The sequence below is a fragment of the Anomaloglossus baeobatrachus genome, chromosome 7 (assembly GCF_048569485.1).
Source record: "Anomaloglossus baeobatrachus isolate aAnoBae1 chromosome 7, aAnoBae1.hap1, whole genome shotgun sequence".
Taxonomy (NCBI): Eukaryota; Metazoa; Chordata; class Amphibia; order Anura; family Aromobatidae; genus Anomaloglossus; species Anomaloglossus baeobatrachus.
In genome coordinates this window covers 275,245,271-275,266,401 of record NC_134359.1, presented here as the reverse complement: position 1 = coordinate 275,266,401, position 21,131 = coordinate 275,245,271, and the positions used below count along the sequence as shown (strand labels likewise).

At 44.8% G+C, this 21,131-nt stretch overlaps 2 protein-coding genes across 3 annotated transcripts in view; both read left to right on the top strand.

Annotated features, from left to right (window-relative positions):
- The window catches only part of LOC142246725 (uncharacterized), a 329,582-nt gene that overhangs the window by 95,467 nt on the left and 212,984 nt on the right, over positions 1 to 21,131 (top strand). The gene's annotated exons all lie outside the window — the stretch shown is intronic.
- Positions 1 to 21,131, top strand: part of LOC142245463 (uncharacterized) — a 38,829-nt gene that overhangs the window by 13,303 nt on the left and 4,395 nt on the right. The window contains exons 2-3 of one of the 2 annotated variants that reach the window (XM_075318187.1): positions 11,097 to 11,201; positions 11,646 to 11,741. In XM_075318187.1, the coding sequence (XP_075174302.1) occupies positions 11,141 to 11,201; positions 11,646 to 11,741 (157 nt within the window). In that variant the 5' untranslated portion in view covers positions 11,097 to 11,140. The remainder of the gene's footprint in view (positions 1 to 11,096; positions 11,202 to 11,645; positions 11,742 to 21,131) is intronic. The other variant, XM_075318188.1, reaches the window with a different exon arrangement.

Genomic DNA, 21,131 nt, shown 5'->3' with positions numbered 1-21,131 from the left:
GATCTGCTGTGTTTGTGTGTGTGTGTGTGTGTGATCTGCTGTGTTTGTGTGTGTGTGATCTGCTGTGTGTGTGTGTGTGTGTGTGATCTGCTGTGTTTGTGTGTGTGATCTGCTGTGTGTGATCTGCTGTGTGTATCAGCGTGTCAGCTAGCAGCAGGGTAGGACTGCCTGCAGCACCGACCGTAGATCACAGGAGGACCTGGGAACCACGCAGAAGTCCTGGTCTGGTGAGTATGAGTCTCCTGGGAAGTGGGGGGGGGGTGTCTGCTTTTTTGGGGGGTAAACTTACCCCCAACCGTGTTTCTCCAAGAATAAGACCTCCTCCAAAAATAAGCCCTAGTGCTTTTTTGGGGGGCAAAAAAAATATAAGACAGTGTCTTATTTTTGGAAAAACACGGTAGTTGTACCTGGCTGGACACAAAAATTGGGCAAAGCCCATGTGTTCGTTTTTTTTTAATTATTTCAAGAGATTCGTGAAATATTATAAAAAAAAAAGGGCTTCCCTATATTTTTGGTTCCCAGCCGGGTACAAATAGGCAGCTGGGGGCAGCCCGTAGCTGCCTGCTGTACCTGGCTAGCATACAAAAATATGGCGAAACACACATAATTTGGGGGGGGGGCAAAAACTCCTGCATACAGTCCTGGATGGAGTATGCTGAGCCTTGTAGTTCTGCAGCTGCTTCGCCCATTTTTTGTGTCCAGCCAGGTACAACTAGGCAGCTTAGGATTGGAATCCGCAGCACAGTTTGACCCAAGCTTTCTGGGCCCCTCTGCTGCGAATTGCAGTCCGCAGCCACCGCAGAAAATGGCACTTTCATAGAAGCACCATCATCTGGCGCTGTATCCAACTCCTTCAGATGCCCTGGTGATGGGTGGCTCGCTGGGTAATAAGGGTTAATACTAGCTTTGTTTTACTAGCTAGTATTAAGCCAGAGATTTTTAATGTCAGGCAAGTTTGACCCGGCCATTAAGAATCTCTAATAAAGGGTTAAAAAAAGACACCACACAGAGAAAAAATACTTTTAATAGAAATAAATACACAGACACACTTAGAGACTCCATATTTATTACTCCTTCTCACCCCTCTACGATCCTGGTCTTCTGTCTTCTTTCTCCTTCAACCCATGCAGCTCTGCTACATCAGACAGCACTGCATGGGAGGAAGACGCTGCTGCTCCCGTGCAGTGTAATCACTCAGTGAGTGAGCAGAGGCTGCGGGTTGTAAGCGGTGACGTCACCTCTGCCACCGTTGAAATAGTAATTTGACAGGCGGGTTACTATAGCAACGGTGATCTCACCTGATTCCCGGTGCCGCTATTCACAGGCTGTGGCATCCAGTCCTTGCATGTGGGCTGACTCTGTAAAGAGCGCCGTCATGCAGGAACGGGGAGCCAAGCATGTGCCCAAGCATATCGCCGGTACACGGAGATGCTCAAACGAGCACCGCATACCGGAGAGATCCACTGACAGGACCTAGCATGACGTCTAGCCATGTGACCAGTCTGTAGCCAATGAGATAATACACACGTGACTGGTCACATGCTATGATGACGTCACGGAAGGTCCTATCATCAGTGCTGGTTACCGGGAGGACGCAGCGATGATCGGAAGGAGAGCGGCTGCAGACAGTGTCTGAGGACGCATCGCTGGTACCTGTAAGTATAATGGCAATGTTTATTAACTGTATGTGTAAGTATAATGGCAATGTTTATTAACTGTATGTGTACATGTATAATGTGTTTGTATGTGTTTGTGTTTGCCTGCCATTGTTTCCAATGGGGTTCGAAGGTGTTCGTCGAACGTTCGACGAACTGACCTGCCGTTCGACGAACAGAACCGAACTCGAACACTGGGGGGTGGCTCAACACTAGTGTTTAAATAAAATTGTTTTGCACTTTGATACTCCTGGTGCTCCTGTCTCTCCAAGGAAGAGCTATACCAGGATGTCGCTTATATTCTCCTTTGAAGACGTGTCCAATGAACTTCCCCCCCAAAGTCTGTGTAAATGTTTGTGGTCTGCAGTGTGAGCGTGTTAATATATTCACCTAGCGCCTTCTCCGGTATCCGCTCTGCTTCTCATCTGAGTGATGTTACCTGGAAGTCTCTTTTACAATGTAAGTCTATGAAAACTCGTTTGGACGTTCACAGATTTACATTATAAAAGCCTCTTCTAGGTCACGGAGAGCATAATGTGACCCAGAGATTATGGAGAGCCGTGACATCACTGAGAAGAGTAACAGAGCACACTGCGACTTAGAGAGTCTGCAGAGCGGTGACATCACTGAGAAGAGGAGCAGAGGAGCAATGCTCAGTGTGGCCCAGTGAGTCTGCAGAGCAGTGACGTCACTGAGAAGAGGAGCAGAGGAGCAAAGCTCAGTGTGGCCCAGAGTCTGCAGAGCAGTGACGTCACTGAGAAGAGGAGCAGAGTGGTGCTGCACACAGGAGAAGGTTGTGGCAAGTGAGTATATTAACACACTGACAGTAGACTAAGGGGTACTTTGCACGCTGCGACATCGCTAGACGATTGTAGCGATGCCGAGCGCGATAGTCCCTGGCCCCGTCGCACATTCGATATCTTGTGATAGCTGCCGTAGCGAACATTATTGCTACGGCAGCTTCACACGCACTTACCTGCCCTGCGACGTCGCTCTGGCCAGCGACTCGCCTCCTTCCTACGGGGGCGGGTCGTGCGGCGTCACAGCGACGTCACACGGCAGGCAGCCAATAGAAGTGGAGGGGCGGAGATGAGCGGGACATAAAAATCCCGCCCACCTCCTTCCTTCCATATTGCCTGCATGAGCCGCGGGACGCAGGTAAGGAGATGTTCCTCGCTCCTGCGGCTTCACACACAGCGATGAGGGCTGCCGCAGGAACGAGGAACAACATCGGAACAACATCGTATCTCCTATCGGTCCGACATTATGGAAATCTCCGACACTACACAGATCACCGATTTACGACGCTTTTGCGATCGTTTATCGGTGCATCTAGACTTTACATGTTGCGACGTCGTTACCTGCGCCGGATGTGTGTCACTTTCAATTTGACCCCGACTATGTCGCAGTAGCAATGTCGCAACGTGCAAAGTACCCCTAACATTTACACAGAGAAAGAGAAAAAAGTTCATATGAGGCTTCTTTAGCTGGAATGTTTTGTCTGTTTATAATGGAAGCGAGTGTATATGAATCAACTCTGAGGAGAACATGCAATTTCCAGGCCACATATTTTTTTTTTCAATACTGTTATCCGAGCGGTAGACAGATTTCTGTAGTCCCTATGTGACAGCAGACTGATAACGGTGATGGATCACAGTGCACACTGTCAGGATTCCCCTGTATTCCCCGTGTAGTGATCGGATGTATGCATTTTGAACAGTTATGGTCACATGCTGATTAGAGGCCCGGACATGTCTCTCAGTAGGACACTGATAGACGTGGATGAGAATTTAGTCAGAATTTGACCCACAACTATATCATCATCACTTCGGCTTTATCTTTTTAAAGCCTTGTTACCTCTACTCCTACCTATATTAACCCCTTTACCCCAGAGCATGGTTTTCACCTTAATGACCCGGCCATTTTTTGCAATTCTGATCAGTGTCATTTTAACAGGTTATAACTCTGGAACACTCCAACGGATCCTGGCGATTCTGACGTTGTTTTTTGTGACATATTATCTAATATATAAAGCTGAATGTGTGTGTGTATGTGTGTGTGTGTGTATGTCCAGGATTGGCATCCGCACCGTCGCAGCTACAGCCACAAAATTTTGCATACTCACACTTCTAGACCCCGAGAGCGTCATAGGCTATGTTTCGAGGGGAAATTTTAACCCCGCGCTTTACAGTTATTTGCCAAAAAAACTGCCTCCATTAAAGCGAATGAAGCTGGGAGCCACAGTGCAGCCAGAACTTCAGAAGAATGCGCAGCCACGCCCTTATATGGAATGTTGGTGTGTCACAATGCAGCCAGGGAAAGTGGCGTGTCACAATGCAGCCAGGGAAAGAAACAGACACAGACAGGGAAAGAAGCAGACACAGACAGAGTAAGAAACAGACAGACAAGGTAAGAGACAGACACAAAGAGATGGACACAGACAAAGAGACAGACTGACAGGGAAAGAGACAGACAGGGCTACAGCCACAAAATTTTGTACACTCACACTTCTGGACCCCGAGAGCGTCATAAGCCATGTTTTGAGGGGAAATTTTAACCCAGCGCTTTACAGTTATTCACCAAAAAACCTGCCTCCATTAAAGCGAATGGAGCTGGGAGCCACAGTGCAGCCAGAACTTCAGAAGAATGCGCAGCCACGCCCTTAAATGGAATCTTGGCGTGTCACAATGCAGCCAGGGAAAGAGACAGACACAGACAGGGTAAGAAACAGATATAGACAGGGTAAGAGACAGACACAAAGAGACAGACTGACATGGAAAGAGACAAACAGGGAAAGAGAGGGAAAGAGAGAGACAGGTTAAGAGACAGACACAGACAGGTAAAGAGACAGACAAAGACAGACACAGACAGGTAAAGAGACAGACACAGACAGAGACAGGCACAAGGAAACAGACAGGGAAAGAGAGGGAAAGAGACAGACAGGGAAAGAGATAGATAGACAGGGAAAGAGATTGAGATAGACAGAGAAAGAGACAGACAAAGAGATAGAGAGAGAGACACAGAGAGATATATACAGAGGGGGAGACAGACATTATAATTACATTTATATCTAATTGTTTTGTGGTTTTTGTGTGCAGAATACATTTTTGTTAATACATTCTATTTTGTTAACATCAGTTATTAACCCGGGCGAAGCCGGGTAGTACAGCTAGTACTTCATATTAGTGGTAAAATTATGACGATATTTTTTTGCGTTTATTTGTGAAAATATAGGAAATTTGACGAAATTTTGCAATTTCCACACTTTTTTAAATTTTATGCCCAGAAATCTGAGAATTATGTCACACAAAATAATTGCTAAATATCATTTCCTACATCTCTACTTTACATCATCACAATTTTTGAAACCTAATTTTATTTGTTAGGACGTTACTTAGAAGGGTTCAAAGTTCATCAGCAATTTCTAATTTTTCCAACAAAATTTACAAAACCATTTTTTTAGGGACCACATCACATTTGAAGTGACTTTGAGACGCCTAGGAGACAGAAAACACCCAAAACTAACACCTTTATAAAAACTTGACCCCTCACACTGCTCGAAACCACATCGAAGAAGTTTATTAACCCTTTAGGTGCTTCACACGAAACAAAGCCATGTGGAAGGAGAAAATGAAAACTTTACTTTTTCACACAAAAATGTTATTTTAGCCATAAAATGTTGCATTTTTCACAAGGGTATCAGGAAAAAAAATCACCACAATTTATTGTACAATTTTCTTCTGAGTACGCAGATACCTCATATGTGGTAAAATTCTTCTATTTGGGCGCATAGCAGGGCTTGGAAGGGAAGGAGTACCATTTGACATTTTGAAAGCAAATTAGCCGGCGCCATATCATGTTTGGAGAGCCCCTGATGTGCCTAAACAGTAGAACACCCCCCCACCAAAAGTGACCCCATTTTGGAAACTAGGCCCCTCAAGCATTTTTTTGAGATGTGTAATGAGCACCATGAACCCCCAGGTGCTTCAGTATTTCTGTGAAAATAAAAAAACAAATCACATTTTTCCATAAAAATATTCTTTGAGCTCAATTTCTTTTATTTTCACAAGGGTAACAGGAGAAAATGGACCCCAAAATTTGTTGTGCAATTTCTCCTGAGTACGCTGATAGCCCATGTGTGGTGGAAAACTACTGTCTGGGCGCACTGCAGGGCTCAGAAGGGAAGGAGCGCCATTTGACTGTTGGAACACAAAATTGGTTGGAATCATTAGCGGACGCCATATTGCATTTGGAGAGCCCCTAATGTGCCTAAACAGTAGAACCCCCCACAACTAACCCCATTTTGGAAACTAGTGCCTCCAAGGAACTTATCTAGATGTGTGGTGAGCACCTTGAAGCTCCAGGTGCGTCACAGAATTTTACAACATTGAGCTGCGAAAATGAAACAAATGGTTTTTTTCCACAATCAGCTGGCACTTTCATGCGATCACTGTCACCGCAGCTGCATTGAGCGCATGAAAGCATGGCGTACTGGGTACGTCCTTGGTCAGAATGGCACTGACTTTCATGACGTACCCAGTACGTCAAATGTCGTGTAGAAGTTAAGTAGCTGGAGGTAAATACAATAAGGATTGGCCGCTGCTCATGGGCCACTGCTGTGTGTTTGCCTCCAGGCTAAAATTTGCCAGCCAGACCCTGCGTGGGGTGCAGGCTGTATATGGGGGTATATGGGGTGTGGGCTGTATATGGGGTGCGGGCTGTATATGGTGTGTGGGCTGTATATGGGGCTATATGGGGTATGGGCTGTATATGGGATACGGGCAGTATACGGGGGTGCAGACTGCTGTATTACGTTTTTGTTTGGGTGGGAGGATCGGTGGCAAAATATATCTCGTGGCTTCTTGATCTTTTCTGACCTTACCAACGCCCCTGACAAGCCACTATGGTAAATGTAAGTGGTATAAACGGTACTGGATCTCGGCTCCGATGTCTCATATTGGTCTGCAAATATTTAATATGTCATGTGTGCATCATGTTCAATTTATACAATAAAAAAGAAAACAGGAGTCATGGGAAATATCATTGCATTGTAATAGGATTCCTGTGACTGTTATTTTCTTATTGTGTCTGGGAATTGCATTTCCCTGAAGTTCCACATCACAATCCAGTGGTGCATCAACAGGAAAAGCCATAAAATGTAATTATCCTGATCTCTCCCCTGGAGGTGACTTTACTGGATGGGGGATGAGCAACAAAGGACAGGTCTTAAAAATGTGTGATAAGCCTGTTTACACATTACGATTGTGCATATGATATCGTATGCGATTGTAACCACCCCCATCGTATGTGCGGTATGTTCAATTTGTTGAATGTGCCGCACAAATGATTAACCCCCGTCACACGTACTTACCCATCCATACGACCTCGCTGTGGGCGTGGGAGGGACGTTCGGCGTCACAGCGACGTCACACGGCAGCTGGCCAATGGAAGCGGAGGGGCGGAGCTGAGCGGGACTTAAACATCCCGCCCACCTCCTTCCTTCCGCATTACCGGCCGGGAGCCGCTGGACGCAGGTAAGATCTGTTCATCGTTCCCGGGGTGTCACACACTGCGATGTGTGCTACCCCGGGAACGTTGAACTATCTGACGTTCAATTCTAGAGAAATTAACAATGTGCATGCGATGAACGTTTTAACGTTCAATCGCAATTGCACGTACCTGTCACACACTGCAATGTAACTTACAATGCCAGATGTGCGTCACTTACGACGTGACCCCACCGACACATTGTAAGATATGTTGCAGCGTGTAAAGCGGGCTTATGGCTGCTTTCACACTACGTTTTTTTAACATGCGTCATGAACGTTTTTTTGCTGTAAAAGCGGATCCTGTTTTTACAAAGAAAGACGCATGCAAGCGCAAGTGTTATTTTGCAGGATCCTGTCACTTGAAGTTTATGGGCGGGCAATGGAGTCATGTGAGCGGGAATGAGGGGAACTGAACGTCACAGACTGGGAGCTGGCATCTGACAGGTACTGCGGAGGCTCGTAACCAAGGTAAACATCGGGTAACTTGCTTGGATACCCGATATTTACCTTGGTTACGAGCGTCTGCAGCTGCTAGGAGCCGGGCTCCCTGCACACGTAACCAAGGTAAACATCGGGTAACTTGCTTGGATACCCGATATTTACCTTGGTTACGAGTGTCTGCAGCTGCTAGGAGCCGGGCTCCCTGCACACGTAACCAAGGTAAACATCGGGTAACTTGCTTGGATACCCGATATTTACCTTGGTTACGAGCATCTGCAGCTGCTAGGAGCCAGGCTCCCTGCACACGTAACCAAGGTAAACATCGGGTATCCAAGCAAGTTACCCGATGTTTACCTTGGTTACGAGCCTCCGCAACTCTCAGGCGGGGGAGAGAGGGAGGGGGAGAGAGGGACTGATCACCCAGGCTGGTTTCTGAGCATGCTCAGTAGAGCAAGCAGGATCCTGTCTGTCAGCATGCCAGCGTTCACATATGTTTGCGTGCTGTTTAGTCAGGATCCAGCAATTTGCAGTATTTTGACGCAGCTCAAATCGGACTGAGAAAACAGTTGCAGCATGCTGCAGGTGGAATGCGATGCTGTTTCACTTGCACCCATACAAGTCTATGGGGTGAGAGAAACATCGCACTGCACTCGCGTTACACCGGTGTAACACGAGTGCAGTTCGATTCTCGCATCAGCCAGCAACGGAAGAGAGAGGGCGATAAATCCCTCCCTTTCGTCCGCAGCACTGGCCCTCCCCTCCGCAGCTGTGGTCTGATTGGACTACAGTCACATGACACTTGGCTGCTGCTGTGCTGCGAGCGTGAGCAGAGTGTCATGCAAGGACTCATAGTAATCCCCATGTGGCCTCAGCCTAATAAGAACTATCTGTCTCCGTTTCCTCCACGATTCGGTTTTGGACTGCCCAAGACAGTGGCAAGAAGCAACCTCCTGAGAGGAATGAACAGCACCACACCTCTTCACACACCCAGCCAGAACCACAACAGTTTTCCTGTGAAGTGGGGCCATTTTGCTTATCGGAGGAAAGCCCTCGCCCTCAACTACCACCTCCTGGTCCAACTTTAAATCATGACAGGAGGGGCTGGGGCACAGACAGCACTGGGAGATCATAGACCTCTCAAGAGGAGCATACAGCACTAGGGAGTAGCACACAGCACTGGGGGAAAGCATGTAAGTTCTCAGTGTGAGTAACTAATTGTTTTCCGACGCAGAGTTTATTAATGAATTGCTGCGCGGCGCATCCTCGCAGTGCACATAGGGATTTAAAGGGACGGCATCCAGCAGGTAGCTGCTGCCAGCCCAAGTGCTTCGGTCCCCAGTAATCTGCCCGGGTGCCACAGAAAAGGTCCCCACCCCTGGTTTAGACCATACTGAGCTGCACATAAAAATAAAAAAGAACAGATGATCTAATATCTCATTAATAGCACAAGTGAACGACATTAAAAAAAATGCTTCGAACACTATTAAACAAAATACTATGTACCCCAAAACTACAACAGTTCCAAACAAAACAATTCACATTCGATGAAAAAAAAAAAAATTAGGGCATCCGAAATGCCAAGACTAGTGCTAGTCGAACTCACACAAAAACTGGGACTGGCATGTCCCTGCTAAATTAAAAAAAAAACAAAAAAATAAAAACAGATCCACTCCGGAATCCGGTACCCATATAAGTCTATGGAGATCAATATCTGGAGATTAAAAAAACGTTGGTGGAAGGGATAGGGGGTAGGAATGCTCGCGGTGTACTCACCGAGGCTGTGTCATGGCGGAAAGCTCCTTCTGGGTCACGCTTTCCCTTCCGGAGCCCACAATTAACTCTCATTGAATTTTCACTGCTTTGCCTGCCCAACAGCATGTGTAATTGGTTGCAGTTAGACACGCCCCCACGCTAAGTGGCAGCATGTGAGCTGATTACAACCAATCACAAGCGCCAGGACGGCCGGTGGGCTGGGAAAGCAGTGCAAGTGTCTGCGGGTCAGTATGGTAGTATAAAATTAAATAAATAAATAAAACAATCGGCGCAGGGTCCCCCATATTCTGATCCCAGCACAGACAAAGCCCAAGGCTGCGGCCCCCAGCTGTCGCGCTTTATCTGTGCTGTGTATCAAAATAAGCCCAGAGTCACATGTGCGAGGGACTCGCATCACATCATCCGAAATGGCCTGCCGCTCTCCGAACATGAGCGTGCAGCTCCATAGAAACACAACGGCCGACCCGCTCCTATCAGGAGAGTGTGCAGCTGTGCCGTGTGATACGAGACTCGCGCGAGTCCCTTGCAAGTGTGACTCTGGCCTAAAAGAAACCGTATGTGGCTTTTTTTTTTTAAATTTAAATAAATAGTTTAAAAAAACAAAAAAATAATGAAGTGCGGTCCCCCCAATTTTGATACCCAGCTAAGATAAAGCCAGCTGGGGACTGGTATTCTCAGCCCGCAGCCGCCCGGTATTACATCCATTAGATGTGGCAATTCCGGTGCTTTACAGGCTCTTCCCGTTGCCCTGGTGCGATGACAATCGGAGTAATAGCAGGGGTTAATGACAGCGCAGAGCTGCTACTAAACCCTAGGTTAGTGATGGCACTCGTGTCTGAGATACCTGCGTCACTAACCTCTAAATGAAAGTAAATAACTACAAACACAGAGAAAAATCCTTTATTTGGAATAAAATACAAAAACACACCCTCCTTCACCACTTTATTAACCTCAAACACCCTGCAGGTCCGGCGTAATGCACACGAGGTCCCACACTATTTCCAGCTCTGCTACATCTCACAGCTAGCGGCCATAGAGCACAACCACCGACTGTAAGTGCAGCCATGATGAGCAATGACTGCAGGCAGACGCTGTCACTGGCTGGGGGCGCGTCTAACTGTAACCAATCACAGACGACAGGACATCAGGTGGGCGGGGAAAGCACGAAAAGCTGTGTGCATGCGATGAGCCTATTGCACAGTACAGGAAGTGAATGCGCGACCCGGAAGGAGTTTGCTGCCATGACACCAAGTCTCCGTAAGTATGAAACGCTCGCTTAATTCTTGTGTTCTTTATTTTTCCTTAAGTTCCCCAGTGCCGAATCTGGATCGTATACTTGGAATCCTGGGCCTGCGTCTGGCACCCCGGCATTTTTGAAACTGTGCGGATCCAGACTTTTACAGTCGGGGTCCGCTCAGCCTTAGTCCAGACAAAATAATGAAAGAAATCACTGTCATATTGTTGTACACTTACCGGACTCTGCTCCAGTGATGCCTGCTTCTACCACTAGGTGCCGCTGTACTGACTCTGAGGGCGGCACTGGTGATATAGGAGGTGGTGATGTTGACAGCGATTTGTGGCTCAGTGCCCGCGCGAGATTCTAGTAAAAGCCTCCATCTAGATCATTCCAGAAGAGTTTTCCTTCTTTCGGTGACTTTTACATTTATTATTTTCACAGTTTTGAAATCCGGGCAAATATCCGAGGAAGATTCATCTTGAAGAATGGAGAAAGGAGAAAGCGATGTGTGGGGAGATAAGCGGTGCAAAGAGGAGGAACCTACAGGTAATCGCCCCGGCGAGGAGTAATAATTATAATAATAATTTTATTCATTTATATAGCGCTATTAATTCCACAGCGCTTTACATAAATTTGTAATACTGTCCCCATTGGGGCTCACTATCTAAATTCCATATCTGTATGTCTTTGGAGTGTGGGAGAAAACCCACGCAAACACGGGGAGAATATACAAACTCTTTGCAGATGGTGTCCTTGGTGGAATTTGAACCCAGGACCTCAGCGCTGCAAGACTGCGGTGCTAACCACTGAGCCACCACAAGACTGCAGTGCTAACCACTGAGCCACCACAAGACTGCAGTGCTAACCACTGAGCCACCGTGCTGCCCAATTTTTCATAATTGTTTTTATCGATTAAGACCCTTTGCGCCTGCCTTTCCTCCACAGTCTTTGAAATCCCACATTTATTATTTTCACACTTTTGAAATCCAGGCAAATATCCGAGGAAGATTCATCTTGAAGCCATAATGGAGAAAGGAGAAAGCAATGTGTGGGGAGATAAGCGGTGCAAAGAGGAGGATCCTACAGGTAATCGCCCCGGCGAGGAGTAATGACTAGTGATGGGCAGACCCGCAGATACCCGGGATCGGCGGATGCAACCAGGTCTATAGGGACCTGAATCAGGCGCTTTAAAATAGTGTAGAACTTAAAAGAATAGGTGACCCCTAAAGTATAAAGCCAAAATTTTTAATTAGGGGAAAACCCAAAAGTTACCACAGGACCACAATATAAATGCAAAAGGGAAAAAATATTTTATTGAAATAATTTACAAAGGAAGGTGATGGAGTAAAGCAAGGAACAGTGGCTAAGATGGAAAATGCCACACAAGGGAAAAAGAGTAAAATACACTTCAACCAACCTCCCTAGTGACACCCGGTAATAATAAAGGGTTAATTACATATAGTAATGCAAATTACAGCAGCATATACATAACCAGAAAAATTGAAAACTTGTCAGCGACTCACAGGTTAAACTGTTTGATTGCACACACTATAGACAATCCACAGAACTATCCACTCAAGTATGTACAGCAGCAATTAAGCTGGTTAGTAACTGCTGTGATGCTGTGTGCGCCTCATAAGCAGACACTAACACAAACAGACCCCCATAAAACAACACCATTTCTGTGCCCGGCAGCATGCAAAAATAAGGCGATTGTGTACACATATATATGTGTGTGTGTGTGTATGTGTGTATATGTATATATATAATATATATATGTGTGTGCAGAATTATTAAGCAAGTTGTATTTTAGAGGATTTTTTTATTATTGATCAACTATTTTTTCAATCAACCCAAAAGACTCATAAATATCAGCGCTTAATATTATGGAAGTTGGAGTGTTTTTTTTTTTTTTTTAGATTTGGCTATCTTAGGAGGATATCTGTGCAGGTAACCATTAGACTATGTGCGCACGTAGCGTTCTGTCCCTGCAGAAATTTCTGCAGCGATTTGAACAGCACACGTACGCTTCAAATCGCTGCAGAATGAGTCCGTAATGGGAAAAAAAAAAAGCCGATTTCATGTGCTCTGAGTGTAGCCCCTCCCATAGACAGAGTGGGGACTGCATGCAGAGCGCTCGGAATAAGTGACATGTCACTTCTTAGGGGTACTTTGCACACTACGATATCACAGGTGCGATGTCGGTGGGATCAAATCGAAAGTGACGCACATCCGGCGTCGCTGTCGATATTGTAGTGTGTAAATCCTTTATGATACGATTAACGAGCGCAAAAGCGTCGTAATCATATCATCGGTGTAGTGTCCGACATTTCTATAATGTAGCTGCAGCGACGGTATGATGTTCCTCGTTCCCCTGCGGCAGCACACATCGCTGTGTATGAAGCCGCAGGAGCGAGGAACATCAGCTTACCTGCGTCACCGCGGCTCACGCCGGCTATGCGGAAGGACGGAGGTGGGGGGGATGTTCACGCGGCGGCAGCCCACCGAGGAAAAGGGGAAGGGGTGACATAGTCCTCCTCCCATTTCCACGGAGACGCCACAACAACCACAGCGCGCGGAAGGCCAGGACATCGCACGCGCACAGTACGTCTGTGTCCAGGAGCAAGACAAACTAATTCAGGAAGTGAAATCATTACTGGTAACCAAAAGAGGGGTATAGATAGCAGATACCGCCTTGATAAATGTCATTTTATTTGATGACTGCAAGGATATGATATTACATAAACAAAAAGTATATGGAAATATAAACCTGCACAATTGTTTAGTGGCACAAAATACAAAACACGGCAGTGCATACATCAGTCCAGCACTCCAAAAAATATACAATTTAATCATACATATCAAAAAATAACAAATGAGAGCACATGCCACCAAAATCATCGCCAACAGAAGATGGAGCTTGTCAGAAGTTAATGGACGACTCCGCAATACTCAATGGGTGTAAATGACCAATCTGAGAAAAATTATGGACACAATCCAAAAGGGAAAATGATAGGGCAATCAAAAACAGAATAATATTTACTGGCTGTCACTAGGGAGGTTGGTTGCAGTGTATTTTCCTCTGTTCCCCTTGTGTGGCATTTTCCATCTCAGCCACTCTTCCTTGTTTTACTGCTTCACTTTCCTTTATAAATGATTTCAATAAAATATTTTTTCACTTTTGCATTTATATTGTGGTCCTGTGGTAACTTTTGGGTTTTCCCCTAATTAACAATTTTGGCTTTATACTTTAGGGGTCACCTATTCTTTTAGGTTCTATGTCTATCCTCTTGGACCAGACCATTCCTTTTAGGAATTATTTGTAGGTTTTGCTTTAAAATGGTGGTAGAAGGGATAGGGGAATTAGAGCAAGCGCGTTATACTTACCGGTCTCACACACGGCTAGAACGCTACTTCCAGGGCCACTCATTATCCTTCATACATATGCACTGCTACCCTCGCCCATCGGCAGTGCCGGTGTCTGTGATTGGTTACAGTCATACAGCACCCCCACTCTGTGTGTCTGACTGCTTTCAATCACAGACGCTGTATGAGTTCTTAGATTGGTGTAAATATAAATAAAATTGGTTTAGGGTCCCCACATATTCGGATACTTAGCACAGGTAAAGCATATGGCTACAGGCTGCAGCACCCAGCCGTGTGCTTATCTTGGCTGTGTTAGAAATTAAGAGGGACCGCATGCAGCTTTTAATAAAAATTATTTGAATAATTTTTAAAAACCTGCGTGCGGTCCCCCTCAATTTTGATACCCAGCCATGATATAGCCGACAGCTGGGAGCTGGTATTCTCAGGCTGGACCCCGCCCAGCCTAAAAATAGCAGCCTGCAGCCATCCAGGATTGTCTGCTTTATCATGGCTAGGTTCCAAAATTGGAATATGTATTTAAATAAATTTAAAAAAAAGCCGTATATGGTTCCTCTTATGTTGATACACAGCCTTTATCTGCACTTGGTATCATAATATGGGGGACCCAACCTCATTTTTTTTTATTTATCTTTACACCAATCTAGACACACACAGCGTCTGTGATTGAAAGCAGTCAGACACGCTGTCACACAGGGAGGGGCGCAGTCTGACTGCAACTAATCAGAGACGCTGCAACTGCCGGTGGGCAGGGACAGCATCGCATATGTATGAAGGCTGTTGAGTGGCCCCGGAAGCAGTGTTACAGCCGCACGTGAGACATCAAAGCTTATCTCAACCATATCTGGTGCAACGTTATCGTCTATCTCCTTTAACATTGGAACAATCAACGTATCTCTGTGATAGACATGCAGGCAGCTTATTCAGAATTAGTCTGAGATAACCATAACGAAAGATCACAGAAATAACACAACAGACAAAAATAAAGTATAACCATACTATCACTATTTGCCGCTGGAGGATGTCGCACCTTCAAATAGCAAAAAGAATCATTAGCTACATTAACCTCTCTCTCAAGTTTCTGTGAGTGTGCTGGGAGAGGAATTCCATAGATCCCAGATTTTACCCCCACAGGGGTGTACTAACATATTCAATGCGTCACCAGCGTTCCCGGTCAACGCTCTCCTGAATGCCAGGCACTTCCAGTCATGCGCATTAGACCTCTCTGAAGCTGGGACACATACACCCGGCTTCATACTTCGCTTGACCGGACGTGCCCGGCATTCAGAAATGCGGTCGCAGCAAACACAGGTACAAGCAGCACCACTGGTGATGCTGAATTGAATAGCATGTTAATACGCCCCTGTGGGTCCTTGTGGGCATACTAACATGCTAAGAAGGCGGACTATTTGGGGGATATAACGCCCATGGGACAAGTCCCCCGTGCTCATTAGCATAAGATAAAGATCTTTAGAAATACTTTTTCTAAAGATCTCTTTATCTATGCTAGTGTATACAAGGACGGTTAGGCAGGAATTAGCAATACGCACCCAGAACTGCTCGTGGTTCTGGATGCATATTGCACCTGACTGGTTCCCTTTAACAACTAACTCAATAAATGCCCGATTGGAATCCCATCCAAGGGATAATGAATGCGAGGGCACTATAGATGTTTAGTTTCTAAAAAGATTACCCCAACTTATTATAAAAAATAACCTTTATTTATTGAAGCTAAAATTTCACCCATAGACAGAGAAAAACAATTCGTATCACAACTGGATTATCATAAATGTCAAAATATGCAAACATGTAATTAGCATAATAATATTTCCTCCACCAACCCCATATATCGCCTAAATTTCAGTCACCCTCAGGTGATTTGGGATTCATTAATTAGAAAAAAGACAGTAGGAAAGGAGGAAGAGGGTACAGAGCAAAAAGAGTTTTGTTATTTTAGGCAATTATAGCTAATAACCATAGTCTCCGTTGCCCAACCATACTTTAGTTGTTTGTTATTGTTGTTACGAAGCCAACCATGGAGACAGATAGGCCCTTAAGCTGTTTCAATGCTTGACTCCAGCAACCAACCCCGTTTCCAATACTTCAGATAAAAAATATATAACAATAGTAAGAGGCCACCCTTAGCAAACCATATTGATATTCCTCAATATCCACAAATCATCAATCACATTGGTGTTTAAGATATTAGTGGAGATTAGTCAAAAGGTGTCAAGGATTACCCTCCCAATATATGTGCATAGTGGAATGCCTATCCGGTCATTCCCAACAGAACAGAGACATTAAGTTGGTATAGAACCATCATCTGAACTGTTAGTTTAGATATTTTATCAACCAAAAGAACACAGAAAGTTAACAAAAAGTCCAATAACAGAGATATTCCTTGGTATGGATATACGATATCCGGATTCTTGATAGATGAACCATATATCACATATCCATTGAAAATTCCACATTTAGAGGAGATATTTCATCAATCTTCGTGGACTCAGTCTGTTTTTAGAAAATATATATATATATATATATATATATATATAATACTGGAAACGGGGTTGGTTGCTGGAGCCAAGCATTGAGACAGCTTAAGGGCCTATCTGTCTCCATGGTTGGCTTCGTAACAACAATAACAAACAACTAAAGTATGGTTGGGCAACTGAGACTATGGTTATTAGCTATAATTGCCTAAAATAACAAAACTCTTTTTACTCAATTCCCCCCTCCTCCTTTCCTACTGTCTTTTTTCTAATTAACCCCTTAACGACCGCGGGCCGTAAAATTACGTTCTAGCGGTCATAATGTTACTGCCCACGGTCTGCCGGCAGCAGCATGCTGCGATCGGCACACATCTCAGCTGATTTTCACAGCTGAGATGTGTGCCTGCTAGGCACGAGCAGAATCGTTATCTGCTCGTGCCGTTTAACCCCTTAAATGGTGCTGTCAATATGTGACTGCGCCATTATAAGCGCGATCGCGGTAAACTTTTTTACTTACCGCCGGATACCAGAAGTCACGTGACGCGATCACGTGACTTCCAGTAGTTGTCATGGTAGCACAGGGTCATGTGATGACTCCTGTACTACACATGATTTGCTTTCACTTTCGCTGTGCCCGCGGCACAGTGAAAAAGAAAGAGAACGTATCTGCTGTTTACAGCTGTGTAGCTGTGATCAGCAGATAGTGTAGAGCGATCGGATTGCTGATCGCAATAGCCCCCTAGGGGGACTAGTAAAATAAAAAAAAAAGTTAAAAAAAAGTTTTAAAAAATTAAAAAAAACCCTAAAAGTTCAAATCACCCCCCATTCGCCCCATTGAAAATTAAAGGGTTAAAAAAATAAAAAATATACACACATTTTGTATCGCCGTGTTCAGAAACGCCCGATCTATCAAAATATAAAATCAATTAATCTGATCAGTATACGGCGTATTCCAAACGCCAAAACGACATTTTTTTGTCGCCACAACTTTTGCGCAAAATGCTATAAGAGGCGATCAAAACGTAGCATCTGCGCAAAAATGGTACCGTTAAAAACGTCAGCTCGAGATGCAAAAAATAAGCCGTCACTGAGCCATAGATCCCGAAAAATGAGAACGCTACGGGTCACGGAATATGGCGTAAAACGTGCACCACTTTTTTCGGACAAACTTCCGATTTTTTTTAACCCCTTATATAAAAGTAAACCTATACATGTTTGGTGTCTACGAACTCGCACTGACCTGAGGCATCACACCCACACATCAGTTTGACCATATAACGAACACAGTGAATAAAATATCTCAAAAACAATAGTGCTATCGCACTTTTTTTGCAATTTTTCTGCATTTGTAATTTTTTTGCAGTTTTCCAGTACACTATATGGTAAAACGTATGGTTTCATTTAAAAGTACAGCTTGTTCCGCAAAAAATGAGCCCTCATATGACCATATTGACTGAAAAATAAAAAAGTTACGTCTCAGAAAAAGAATGGCGAAAAAAAAAAAACGGAAAGCGAAAAATCGGCCGGTCGTGAAGGGGTTCATCCCAGATCACCTGAGGGTGACTATGAAATTTAGGCGATATATGGGGTTGGTGGAGGAAATGTTATTATGCTAATTACATGTTTGCTTATTTTGACAATTATGATAATCCAGTTGTGATACTAATTGGTTTTGTCTGTCTATGGGTGAAATTTTAGCTTCAATAAATAAAGGTTATTTTTTATAATAAGTTGGGGTAATCTTTTTAGAAACTATATTTGGACCCCTACCTAATATCTATAAGAACAGACACTATAGATGTTTAATCAAATGCGATTTTATTGTGAAAAAATATGTAAAACATCCAAAAAAGTGGAAAACAGGGAGCCACCAGGAGGGACATAAACCTAAGTGCTGAAGCTGATGGTTCCACTTGCGTTCTAGCGCGCGCAATGCGGAAGTGATTGAATGGAGGTGAGCAGTCGGAGCTCCAGGCGCCATAATTAATCGCCTGAGAAACGCACAGGTTCTTAATTAAAATGCATCGTTTTACTAGGTTATGGGTAGTTTATATAGACGGCTTGACCCCACCCTGATATGCCTCTTTGAGAAAGCATTAGTGAAAAGTACGTCAGAGGTGGAGGGGCACGCCAATGCTGTTGAATGTAATAAGGTAAATGCTGTTTTTTAATGCCATTGATTCTATTAACACAGTTTTTTACAAGATTGGTAATATCGCCAATGTGAGCTTTTGCATGTGGTATATGTGATGCTATGTATGTGGTATACCTGCATGCGATGTGGACCATGTGTCAGATTTTGAGTTACAACGTATACTATATATGAGTGTACCACCCCCGTGCCAGCGGCCGAGCCGCTCAGATCCGGAGCCGCGGCGGTTCGAGGGGTCTCTGGATATGGGGAGTCCGCGCGGACACTCTAATTAAAAGAGAGGGGGGTATGTACAAAAGGGGGTTAGAAAGTTCGTGACGCCACCCACGGTGCGTGGTAATGTGAGGGACCACTGCTGCTGTTGGGGAGCCCAGTGACGATGGTGTAGCAGCAGGATGTTTAACCCCTCCGTGGGTAGGGGGTTTGTGTCCCGGGGCCCGTTGGGTTTTTGGTGTTGGGGTGCCGTTGGGGATAGGAAAAGTGTTTTTCAGTATACTCACTCAGGCCAGGAATAATAATACCAACAGCTTGTAAACCAGAGTTCTGAGCACAACTGCAGCTTGTAGGGAGCACGCTTGGGTCCGTGTCCTTGGTGTTGCTGTTAGCCTGTGGCCCTTTCCTTGGCACCTTTGTCTCTATTTGGACCCTAAAGTATGGAACTCTTCGGGTCCCGCTCACCCGTATGGCTAACTGAGTGAGCTTGCTCTCAGGGTTCACGCGTAGGATTTCTTTAGGCTGTATTGGGAAAGTCCTATCTCATCGGTGCGCTAGTACCCCGATTTTGGAGCGGGTTGGTGATGAATCTTGAAGTCTTCACCTCCGTCGGGTAAATTACCGGAACAAGTGAAGCTACTTTCCGGCCTAAGGTCCATGTACCCCGTCAAGGCCATCGGCTGCCCTCCTCGACACAATCCCCTGCGAACGGGGTTCCAGCTCCTACCAGGCCCAGACGAACATCTGCCACCTAGTAACTACAGGATCCCTGCTCCAGGCCAGTGACCTCTCCCTGTCAGAGTCACCTCAGCCTCCTTCCTCTTGCTCCACTCTCCTTTGCTCAGCTGTTACTTTTTCACTTTCCCCTTACCAACCACTCAAGTGGGCAGCCCTATTCCCTTCAGGCCCCCCAATGGTGTGTCTGGTGGGTAAAGTGTTCCTAGGATTTTGATTGGCTAAGCTGTTAGCAACACCAAAGAACCAGGACTCGTAACCAAGGAGGGTGGATACTGTGCAGGAGGGCAGATTGCACAATACCCTGTGACGACCTGATAGGCCAGTGCGTCACATGAGCACAGCCAGCTGGCTTATTATTTATATGCTAATGATAATGTACATATAGCCGCGGCTCAGTGCTATTTCCCTCGCATGCAGTTATATTGTTTGACGGGTCGCATATACCTATGCGCATTATATACTGAATGTAATAAGGTAAATGCTGTTTTTCAATGCTATTGATTCTATTAATAGACCGTTTTTCACAGGATCGTTAATATCGCTAATATGATCTTTTGCTTGTGTTATATGTGATGCCATGTCTGTGGTATACCTGCGTGTGATGTGGACAATCTGTCAAATTTTGGGTTACTATGGAGCCTTTATATGAGCACAGCCAGCTGGCCTTCACTTATATGCTAACGATATCGGACATATAGCCGCGGCTTAGTGCCATCTCCCTCACAGGCGGGTATATTGTTTAACGGGTCGCATATACCTATGCGCATTCTATTTCCTTTGTACGCTGCAGCTTAATTGGCTCTGTGGGTGGTGTATACACTTGGTTATCCACGATACACAGACCCAGCTTTTAGGGGATGCGGCTATAAGGTTTAATTTTTTTGTAGTTTCACGAGCGCAATCTTCAATTGTTATATACATATTAAATTCTGTCTATAAATGGATACTGATAATTGACCTTATTAATAGTATATGTAATAGCTTATATTATATACAAATATTGTATAATTCTAGTGTATATTAACAATTGGCGGATTATTTATTATAATTATACATATTATCAGCTTCAGCACTTTGGTTTCTGTCCCTCCTGGTGGCTCCCTGTTTTCCCCCTTTTTGGATGTTTTATATATTTTTTTCACAATAAAATCGCATTTGATTAAACATCTATAGTGCAATCGCATTCATTGTCCCTTGGATGGGATTCCAATCGGGCATTTATTGACTTAGTTTATGCACACATGATAATATAAACCTAATTGTGAAGGACAAATATGTTGATTAACTATCCCTTTAACAACTACCTGTTAGATCACTGCAGCATATACATGAACCTTAACCCTTTTACTGCTAGAAGAAATTTTAATATGCTCCAACTCAGGGTAAACGACAAGCAGACACAGAAAGGGATCTGCGATCAACAACACACAGTGACCTGATCCCAGATCCCCCCCTGAGATCACATCAGGCTTTGACACACTCATGACATAGTCACAG